Genomic DNA, 11,533 nt, shown 5'->3' with positions numbered 1-11,533 from the left:
TGTAATGACCTGAAAGAGGAACGCACGGAAACGGTGCATGTTGTGCTTTACACAATTTGTATACATCTGGGTATGAGGTGTTTAATAAGCAAAATAAATTTGTTTGTAACATTTCAGCTGTGGAGATATTACTAAATTTGGTAAATTTCCTTATGGTTCAAGTTTCAACTTACTTTTAAGTAAAGAATTGTTAAAATATGACCAATAAAAGTCAATGTGATTTAATTCTAGTAGACCTATAGGCTACAGTTTGGCCCATAGTCTATGGGTCCACTAGAATTAAATCACATTGACTTTTATTGGTCATACTTTACATGACATCACAGTGACATGCAGCACTTGCACTATTTCTCTCTCTCTCTCTCTCATATATACACACACACATATACACACACACACACATATATATATATATATATATATATATATATATATATATATATATATATATATATATATATATATATATATATATATATATATATATATATAGACTCTGGGAAAATCAAAGAGAATAGAACATTTTGGACCACTGCACAACATGCCATGTGTAAAAGCTGCTTCTGTAAGAATCACAGATTTCCAATCAAGGCTAAATTCAGCCACTCTGACTGGACATATACATTTCATTTTGAGCTGGAATTTCCAAAATAATAGGGAAAGAAAAAATAATGGATTTAGAAAAACTGGGCATATTTATTAATCTAAATTCACATGTAACTTCTTGCTGTCATCTCAAACTGCAACAGCAAACAATGTCTAAAGCGACACTGGGTACAGCAACTCTGATGTTTGACAGATACTAGCCACTCATCGTTTTTAGAATTATGTTTACTACATATAAGTATTACTAGGTTCAGAACAACCACTGTTTATTTTTTTCAATGGAGATGTGACACAAGCATGAACATGAGGATTTGATACTGTCCTTTGTTGTGTCTGAATTGCCATAGTTACACACAAGAGGATCATTGTGTTAGACCCCCCAATCTGCATTAACCACAACCCTTCACACACACTCACATTTGTAATGCCATGTTTATGAGGACTCCCCCCACCCAGCCTTGTAATTCTTAACTTTATACCTCTAAAATCAGACAGTATATTTCAGACATATTGCTTCAATGTGTATGTCAGAAAATTTATATGGATATTATTGTGACTGCAGAACATTCATTCATTGTTTCATAGATCAAACCAACAATGTACAGCCAGGGCCACAAAAGTTAAATATTCGTGAAAATGATAAACACATTTCAATGGCTAAATCGTTGTTTGTTTGTTTTTTTTATACCGGTTTTTGGAAAAAAAAAATAGTGCCAAACAAATCCTACAAATGGTCAACTTCCAGACTTTTATTCAAAGTTGACTTGTTGTTCAAAGTTGATCTGCTGCGCCCCCATTTGGACTCTTTAGTGTACGACACTGATTTCAAAGCTGTGAGAGCCTAGATATCTGATATCAGTCTACATTTTTGTTAATAAGCTTTGCTTTTCACCCTATCATGTGGATTTTTACCTGCCTTGAAGCCTCATCACCTGTCAAAACGGAACCGCAGTGAGTCAATCTCTCTTTTCAGCTCTGGGTCAGATTTGTTTATTCGCGTAAAAAGAAACAAGGACAGTTATTCACTAACATCCTCTTTATGAACACATAAAGAAAACTAGACACGCATCTAGAAAGACACGCCCAAGTTTTCAAAAGTGTCCGGAGGAGTTGGAAGCGGGAGGAAGAGGAGGAGGAGGAGGAGGAGAAGGAGTAGGAGGAAGAGTACGTTAATCCATTTTGCATCCTGCAAAATGTTACGTGATTATTAACTGAAACTTGGATTTTATAGTCATTCGTATTGCAGTGGAAAAACAGCCGCTTAAATCATAAAAACGTTTTAGGCGGCTACATCCAAATTATTAGGCTTTGTCGTGTCTGCAGCTCTCGCAGTTAAAACATCCGCTTCACTTTCTGAGAGACAATCTCACCTCGAGTGATCAATCTGCGGAGATTTACTCTGACGTGGCTCCATTACTCCCAGCAGGGGTATTTAGTCAAGAATTGCATAAATAAGCCTCGTCCACACAGTCAGAAACAGATCATCCGCTGCTTGCAGGAGCTGCTGCCTTGTTCCGAAACCTTCTCCATGCTTTTTCCGGGGAGGGACTTCCAGTTCACTCGGAGGTCTGCTGTCATCACAAGATCACACGCTTTTCTCATCCGACGACACACTGACAACTGTTTTTAAAAGGGCTAATGACGCAAACTACACTGAGCAGTTCATGCAGTTTTGCATCCAACAAAACATTTAATTTTCGATGTGATGCATAATGGTGAGCAGCAGGGGCGGGTCGAGAGAATTTATGATGGGGGGGGAGTAACCAGGGGCACCCACTGAGAAAAGGGTGGCACATGTAAATGAGTGAAACCTTTAAAAGAAATGCTAGATTTTTGGAAATAAGTGCAATGGAAACTGTCATCTCATAGAAAATAAGACAATATTTGTAGAAGCAAAAAGTCAATGCTTGTTTTAGAAAAGAAAGGCTTGAGAGAAATCTTATCAGTAATCATTCAGCATGTCATGCCAATTAACTTTGTATCATTGTCACATCTGGTTATATGATCATTGCAGCCTCATAAATCAATACAATCAGTTTGGAGAGACAAATGCTATAGCCACAGTAAGCTGTTTGCAAGTATAAACTTTATATTTAAAAGCTGCCTCATGGCCAATAATTTACATAGATATTTAGATACTTAGAGATATTAAAAAAGATTTAAAAAATTCCTGATAAAATATCCTGGTGAGGTCACAAGGTGTGATCATCATTGATTAGCTGCACCACCTAAACAACATCTGTGGATTCCAGACACAACTGCATAATACAGCTAGCTATAAAGGCACTAGCAAAATACAAAGCTGAAATTGGAAGTAGTCTTGATTAAGACAGGGAAATGATCAATGACCACCACCTACATTACCACTCCTTTATAGGCGTTGTCTTGCTAATTACTTCTCATTTTCACCTGCTGTCTGTTCCTTTTATACAACAGCAGGTGGAATTAGTTTATGATCAGTGTTACTTCCTAACTGGACAGATTGATAGAATTTTTTCCTTCAGGTTGCTCAATAAGCAATTTCTTATCATATGACCCTCTTTCCAGAAGGCCCAGAGGTTACCGCCTCAACGTTAATCTGGTGTGCTGCTGGTGTGCACAGGAGAGTCACAAAAATCAAACAAATAAGCAAGTACTCCAGATACACCAAAGTTGGGGAAGTCTCGCCCTCAGGGGTTTTCCATGTATCCCTGGTCCAGCAAATTAAATGGATCCAACAGTTTATCAAGATCTGCACAGTGACTCATTCATATGAATCTGGTGTTGCAACAGGAGATGTCAAAAACATTCAGGAAGAGGGTCAAGGTTCCTGTGATGGCCAGACCAAAGGGCTACACATGTAAAGGCGGTAAAAGCACCAACACATTTTCAGTTACTTAGTTTTCTTCATATTTAAACTTAGTTTAAATGCTTTGGTTCCTTTTTGTTAGCGCGCACATTAAGGAGCCACTGTATTTTCAACTGTTTGTGTTTTGTTTAACCTTGTTTTCTTTACTGGTGCTGAAGGGATTAGCTTGGGCACTGGGGGGCAGGAGTGTGCACAGGAGGGAAGCTCAGGAAGTGCCTTTTGGAGGACCTCAGCTTCAGAGGGGGAGATCAAAAGTTTAGTTTAGTTTCTTTAAATGTTTGTTCATTTTCTTTTCCATTTTTGAGTAGTTTGGGTTTTTCTTTGTTAGTAGTTTTGTTAAGAATAATTAAGCTAACTGTTAGGTTCTGTTTTCTTTGTCTGGTTTGTTAGCATGTTTAATATGTGTTACCCCATATGTTTTGTAACTGCTCTGATCAGCCAGTTTTTAAGTTCTCCTTTGTTTCTTGTTTGTCAGGTCAGTATGTTTTTTGTGTTATGTCGATTATGTTCCCTAATCTGTTAGTTATTTTCAGACTTTGATTTAGGTTTTGCTTAGTTGACCTCTTTTAAAAGGCCTAATTTATTTATGTTGTGATGTTATGTACACTATAGGTATAGTTAGATTGTTATAACCCTCTGTGGGTTCAGGAGGCAGACTCCCTCCACACCTTTAAGATCGAGCTGAAAACCTTCCTTTATCATAATTCTTATAGTTAGGATATGAGCATCTCCTGAGTTGGAGTCTGCATGTACGGGACCCAACTATCCAGGTTATGCTCATTGCTCTTATAGTTATGGGTAGTCTAGCCAACCATTACTTATGTAGCAATGGGAACGTCACCTGATGCACTGAAAAGTACCTTGCTCTATTTCTCCAATGTATTAATGTATAAATATATGCCAATATTGCAGTCTCTAACTTATTTCTCCTTTTTTCCGCAGGTCTTCCCGAATAAGTGAAATTGTACGTTGTTCTGTCTTTCCTGTCGTCTCCACCCCAACCAGTCGAGGCAGATGGCTGCCCTCCCTGTGCCGGGTTCTGCCGGAGGTTTTCTTCCTGTTAAAAGGGAGTTTTTTCCTTCCCACTGTCGCTTCGTGCATGCCCAGGATGGGGGATTGGATTGAAGTCATGATTTGATGGAATCAGTTGGTTTATATTATACGATATGTATGAATTGGCTTGAAATGATGTGTATGTAAAGTGTCCTCAACATTGTTGTGAAGTTGCGCTATACAAATAAAGCTGAATTATACGACACAAACCAAATTGAAAGTGAAAAAAAAGAGTAACAGGGTTTTGATATATATAGTTTATTTACACAAGGACAGAAGTTTGTATTTTATACACTTTAAGTCTTTTTCAGGAAGGCACTTCTGAAAGGTGGGAAGAGTAAGGACATTCATACTGGGTAAAAGGCATATTCTAGAAAGCATGAGGACGTGAGGGATTTGCATAAAGATAGACAAATATATCAACCATGCATGTTGATATTACAATAACAGACAAAACAAAGAGCTTGACAATTTCCAACACTATGATTTAAAAAGAAATTCAGAAAATAAAAATTTAATCTTGGTATGAGCTTTAATGTAAAACTAATAATCAAATTTTAAGTTCTACTAAAAACGAAACAGAAAAATAAAAACAATTGCAAACAAAAACACAGATGCTGGTACACAGCAAGATAAAACAGGGACACCTCAACTATTTTCCCAAAAGGCAAAGACTTGAGATGAGTGATGCTGGTGTAATGAGATCATTCAAGGACAAGAACAGGAACATAAAGATGTGTGTATGATGTAGAGAGAATATAAAGACTATTAAATCTGATTCTGGACAGATTGATTATTTCTAGACCTTTCACTGCCAAACTAAGGAAACTGATTTAAGGCAGTGGAGGAAAATTTTCCCTGTTTAGTGTAAAGAGTCAGCTTTTCCCTTCAGTTATAGACACTTGTCTCAAAGAGCAGAGTGACAATTAAAACCCATCCAAGTGGCAGAAATTGGAAAAAAATGGAGAAGTTACATGCATAATTGTTTGTTCCTCCAGAGCGTGTTGGTCATCTGGCTATTTTTTTATTTTTTTTTAATTTAAACAGTGTTAAGTGCTGTGAATGAGCCAGTAAAACCTGCTAACAGTTCCTCTCTTTTAGTTTCTTTTTGTCACAATCATCCTGTCCAAGGAATGTGTGGAACCTGAGAGTGTGCACATTGTATTTACGGCTCAGCTAAACTGCACCCATCCTGATTTGACAGCATCTTTGTTGGAGCTGTGTGGGGGAGGGAGATAAGAGTGTTGATGGAGCAAGGAAGCACGGAAATGAAATGAGATGAGTAGGTACATAAGTGTGAAGGCGACATGCTCTGAAAAACTTACTTGGAACCTGCAGATGTGAAATCTCCCCACAAGTCAGAGCTGGGTTGGGCTGCAGGAACAGGAGAACCAAAGTCTAAAAGAGGAGCTGAAGAAACACTGCGTGAATATTTTAAGCTTTTATTCAGCATCATGTCAGATAAAAATCTGGATGCATTTAAAACATAACAATTACCAGCGTTTATCTGTGCAGCCGAGACAGTCGGTTGTCCTCCAGGAGGTGGCAGAAAACCCCCTGCCTTCGCTCCTGGGGGAGGTGGGAGTAGACCACCACCCATAGGTCGTGGTTTCGCACCACCTGCATCCTTCTTCTTAATGTTCTGTAACAGATTTAACATGCTTTTATGCAGCAGCTACTTATATCTTTACTCTAAAAATCTGCTTCTGTTTAGTTTGTGCCGCCATGTCGAAGCCAAGTACTCACCCCAATGCTGATTTTAATGGTCTGGCCCTCTTTGAAGCTCAGGTCCAGTTTAGGTGCGGCGCTCTGAGAGGCTTCCAGTTTTGCAAACTCCCCTTCTTGCTTGACCCACCTTGAGAGTTGGACAGCACAATAATTGTAATAAATAAAAATAATAATAAAAAAAGTCCAAATTAGTTATGTAAACTTTATGATTTTTTTTGCAAAGTTAAGACAGATGATAAGAAATATTTGGGGGTTTTAAGCTTGATGTCTATAATACATCCACACTTCCATTTTTATTAAATGAATATACAGTAGCTTACTAGTCAAGCTAGTTGGCACATCTTTCCATCGATATGTAACAAAAACACTGACTGTAGTTCTGTAGACATTATAACAAAAAAAAAAAAAATGTTAAAAAAAAAGTGAAATATAACAATCCCTTATTAATTTTCACAAAAATCTTATCAGACATTTCCTCTCATTTAATGTTGCCATCAACATGACACTGATGACTGAATTTATCAGATTTATAAGTTGCAAAACAACAAGCAAGACGTTGGACAAGTATGATGTTTGCAAATGTATTATTTGCTTTAGTCCACACACTGTAATTCAATCTATCCAACAGAAGTCATTATAGACTTAAATCTTTATCCAAGCATAAATTTGGATATTTTTTTCAAGATTTTAAAAGTTAAGCACCAAATGAACAAGTTTAATAGTGGATCTAAAAACTGTATCACTGCAACATTTTTACAATTGTGATTTATATGCTAATAAATCATAATGTGCATATGTCCCATGTTACTTCTGTGATGAGACTTTGCTGTCAGCAAAACAAGTGGCTGCCTACAACTTTATCTGTTGCTAACAAAAATTAAGCTTATCTTAGCAGGAGTAAGCATACAAGACAACCACTCAGTTAATCCTGAGAGTTATAAAAATATATAAATGAGTTTTGTTTTGTTTTAATATAAATCAGATAGCATGTTCACACTTGGCTTTTTGTCAAATTTTTGCCAACACTGATTTGACAAAATCAGTGTTGGCAGTATTATACAGATGAGTGTCCTTTGTGCATGATGATTAAAGTGCATATTTTTCAGCCCACAAATGTAAACTTTATTCACAACTGAATATTTATTAGAAGAACATAATGGGCATGTCTGCAGACCATGTGTACTCTGTCCATGTACAGATCAGAGTCTGCACAAAAGATATGACTAAAACATGGCTAATAGTTGATGAAATGATACAAACAATTTGTGCATTCTTACTTAAAATGGTCTTGTAAAGCAACATTGAAGTCAAATGAGTCTCCACGATCAGCAAAACCCAGACCAATAAAAGCATGGCGTCCTTAAAAGAAGCAGGCACAAAGACAGAAACACAGTTGTTTATATTTAATCACTTATTTAAGGTCATTTGTCCCAAGTCTTGGAACAACTCAGATAAAGGCAGTCTTTATATGAGACAATGCAATAACAGAGACAAGCATTTTATTCAAAAACAATAAGCATGATTTAAACAGAGTGACCAAAAGCAGCAAAAACAATACTTTGAATTTGATCTAACAACAAGTTAAACATTTTCTGAAGACTACAAAAGTAGATATATGAATATGAATAGATTAGATTAGATGAATTATAAATGAATTTACATCAACATGTGTGGTTAGAGAAAGCCAAAATCCATCATTTGATTATCTTACCATTTCCGTCCTCTATCCTGATGACAAAATACCTGCTGGAGTCTGTGACTGCTTCAACTACACAGCCAGGATACTGCTCAACTGGTGCTTGTGCAAACAGTTCTCCTGCAAAGAACAAATTCACACCAAACATAGCCTCTGGGTTATTTACTGTTGATATAAGTAAGTAGTTGAAAGTTTTGACTAAACTTCACATATTCATAATTGATTAGTAAAGTAAAGCACTATGAAAAGCTGGTGCTGTAAATGTAAATCATACAGCTGTCAGGCCACTTTTTAGACATACCGGTACATTTGTTATTGTTACCATATGTACAATCAAATATGAAAGACCCACAATATCCTGCACAAACTCGATATAAGAGAAAGTCATGTGGTCTACCTATAAGGAAGGACGGATCACATGTTTGGCTCACATGAGGTAAAAAGAGACAAGTACATGGTTACTAATGCAAATCATTTCCTCATATAACTTTACTTGTATTTTGACATGTGACAGTGTTTACTTGTAAGCTTGCTCTAAGTCCAAAACATCACTAGCATGTTAAAGGTACCAGTCTGGTTTCCAGAAATAACTCCTAGGCACGGTCTGGATAAATACACAGCTTGAACACATGGATGGAAGAAATCATAATTGCAGTGCTTGAGCACAAAAGGTAAACCACATGTTTTAAAGTTTCAAACAGCCTTGTGCCACATGGATGTCATCTGACTCATAGAAACAAAGATGATTTTTGGTTTTGTCATCCTTTAAATCATGGCAAAACTGGCAAAGACCTCTTGATTAAGCAGAACTATTGTATATTTCAAAGAAGCTTCAAACAGAGTGTTTTCCAAGTACTGCGCTCTGGTGTTTAAGTTACTTTGTGTTGGGAGCCCCTCTGGGCTCTCCATAATTTGAACACTGTTTACCTGTGTTTTTGTCCTCTAACTTGATAAAGGCCATCTTGCCTTTGGCAGTGATTTTCATTCTCCCACTCCATGCTGGTTCATCCAATTTCCAGTCAGCAGCACTATAGAAAAACAGGAAACAGTCACTAAAGTACAAAAGCAGTTTGAGTAATGCAGATGTATTTGAACAGCTGGTTGTCTGTTTTGTCAGTTGTGTGTCTTCACATCAGGAGGAAGTGAAATTGAGACAAAGATAGGGCAAATGTAATGAGAAGCTTTCTTTTCTACTGACAGTTTATATCAGTAACAACTTAAAATCTAGATTTTATCTCACCAATTGGACAATTAAATTGTTTACTGGGGTATCGGTCCATCAAGACCGATTAGTTTAATAATATGCTGTAACAGCCCGACACCAATGGATCCTTAAAATGATAAGCAGAATCTGAGATGAAATAGTTTTTACTTAAACCTACAATATCTGTGAATTAATTAAACTATTTTATTATTTGATACCCAACTGATAAAAACAAGATCACATTTTAACTCCAAGTCTAATTTTCTTTTGGATCTTTAGTACTTTCCCAGGGTCTATTTAAATACTGAAGGAGACAAACTGTTAAAATGAAATCTCCAGAGAAAAGTAGAGTTATTTAGCTTTTGTCTATTTGCAGCTTCAACAAGCTTTAGAGGAACTTTGAACGCTACATGACCGAAAATCTGCTTTAATGTAGACCTGCCAAAACAAGATGCTAGACGAGACAAACTCGGTGTTAATTTAGTTTTACTGAACATGTAACGATGAGATAAAGTTAACGCTAAATCTATTAATCACTTATCGGACAAACATTGTCATTGCAATGCAACACCTCATGAGAAATTCGTCTGCTGTGTTTTTCACTTCAAAATGAACAACTTATATAACAGGTGCAAGTCGCAAGAAAGAGAGGAAAAAGTCGGGATGTTGGTGTCGGTGTGAAAAATTTATTGTCAAATGTCATTTCGCGTAGTTGCCACATGTTTTAAAGAGATAATTTTTTTTTTATCTGCATGTTTAAACAGGAGTCACGATGGCTAAAAGCAAAAACAATCACCCATGAAAATATTTTTCAGAGGGGAGAGAAGTATTGACAGTTCGCTGTCCGATAATGGATGCAAGGCTAGCAAATTAGCACGCTAACACCTTCCTCAGCTTTGTTTTCTTACCGATATCCTCTGTTAGAGGCCCTTGGTGGGATCCGGTAAACGTGAACCTCTGGTTTTACACAGAGCATCGACTCATAAGTGTTGTCCTCTGCCATTTTGTTAAGTTTTACAAGCCAAAGAACAACTTCCGACTTTCAATGGACACAGACTGCTCTGCGGCTGCTGCTCGGTCGAGGTAGAAACTGTGGCACTTATTTTAAACAGCGCCGCTCCTGGTCAGGAAGGTTTGGTGACCTAATGCCAGACTGATGGTTCCAATGAGTTTATTACTTATACACACACACATAACCACGTCAAGGATATTTTCAATCATGGCAGAATGCGTCTAAGTATCAACAGTATATATATATATATATATATATATATATATATATATATATATATATATATATACATATATACATATATATATATATATATATATATATATATGCACCTCCTTCCCACCGATAAAAATTAAAGGATAACGTGTAGCGGTTTAAATTAAAATAACACATTGATAAACAGAATAATTCTGCATATAGATAACTAGATAGCCAAAATTCAATATCAGCCCATGTTTACAAGTTTTAAATATCACTCTTGTCTATTCTTTCCTTAATCTGTTCATGCAAGAGCTTTGGGTTCAATGAGGTTTGGTGGTTTTCATGCTGCAAAGTGATGTCTTTAAAACCAGCTAAAGAAAAGATGACATATTTTACAAAGCTCTGATTGAACTGGGTGTGTGTCTATGATCACTACCTTGCAGAGGAATGCAATTATCACCAAGGTACAAACAAGTTAACACCAGGGAAATGTCATCACTAAGACACCTCCATTTATGTCCCTCAGGAAAAGCTCTCATGTGTTACCTTTCTTCCATGTGTCCCAAAAGTTCTAGTTTTGTTTTTTCACAGCATAGAAAGTAAATTATTCATTTAAGTGGTTCACTATTTCAGTTTGGCCTCCGAGTAAATCATTAGAGTCCAATCTCATGTGTGACTATTACAGAAACAAATGGGTTTTCTTCATCCTCTTGATTTAATTTCTACAATTTCCTTAAATCTTGGACTTTCTCCCGTGCCACAGAGCCTATCTCAGCAGCTAGAGGAGAAGCAGTGAATATCCTAAACAGGTCACTAGCCCATCACAGGTTTGTAGCTGCTTCTGTTTTCTCTGTTTTAGCCAATCTGAGTAGATTAACTGTTTTGGGGCATAAATGAGACTCAAACTAACTTTGAATAATTATCATTATATATGTTGAAAACGTCATGGGGTTGTTAAAAGGTGATAGGAAAAAGACAACTGTGGTGCATTGAGAATCTGACCATGCTAAGTGGTGCACTTCCATCTCAAATCCATACATTTACAACTGCATATTAAAACATATAACAGGAAAAGTGCATAAAATAATTCAAATATAACCAAGTAAATTTCTTTTCAGATATATTTAACATGCCTTGCTAAATCTCAGTTTAAGGTAACAGATATTCGTATGCAACTAAGAGCGA

At 36.6% G+C, this 11,533-nt stretch overlaps 1 protein-coding gene across 3 annotated transcripts; it reads right to left on the bottom strand.

The window, feature by feature from the left end:
* Nucleotides 1-4,783: 4,783 nt before the first annotated feature.
* On the bottom strand, nt 4,784-10,176 carry necap2 (NECAP endocytosis associated 2). 3 transcript variants are annotated; one of them, XM_079242641.1, is made up of 8 exons: nt 10,044-10,176; nt 8,859-8,959; nt 7,947-8,051; nt 7,513-7,594; nt 6,254-6,362; nt 6,005-6,149; nt 5,833-5,917; nt 4,784-5,725 (listed from the first exon to the last, which is right to left on the bottom strand). In XM_079242641.1, the coding sequence occupies exons 1-8, from the start codon at nt 10,136-10,138 to the stop codon at nt 5,680-5,682; spliced, it is 768 nt and encodes a 255-aa protein (XP_079098767.1). In that variant the 5' UTR covers nt 10,139-10,176; the 3' UTR covers nt 4,784-5,679. The 3 variants fall into 3 exon arrangements, with proteins under 3 accessions (XP_079098767.1, XP_079098768.1, XP_079098769.1); XM_079242642.1 differs by having other exon boundaries at nt 5,833-5,881; XM_079242643.1 differs by having other exon boundaries at nt 5,833-6,149; nt 10,044-10,153.
* Nucleotides 10,177-11,533: the final 1,357 nt, after the last annotated feature.

This window comes from Telmatherina bonti (genome assembly GCF_933228915.1).
Source record: "Telmatherina bonti genome assembly, chromosome: 6".
Lineage (NCBI taxonomy): Eukaryota > Metazoa > Chordata > Actinopteri > Atheriniformes > Telmatherinidae > Telmatherina > Telmatherina bonti.
Note: the sequence above shows the minus strand (reverse complement) of the source record. Positions and strands in the feature narration are given on the sequence as shown.

Excerpts from the sequence above, each read along its gene's own strand:
- necap2 (XM_079242643.1), bottom strand. The coding sequence starts at position 10,138 with ATGGCAGAGGACAACACTTATGAGTCGATGCTCTGTGTAAAACCAGAG. Across the intron at positions 8,960-10,043 it reads GCCTCTAACAGAGGATATCG|TGCTGCTGACTGGAAATTGG; the intron begins GTAAGAAAACAA and ends GTTTTTCTATAG. Across the intron at positions 6,363-7,512 it reads GCTTTACAAGACCATTTTAA|GTGGGTCAAGCAAGAAGGGG; the intron begins GTAAGAATGCAC and ends CCAACTCTCAAG.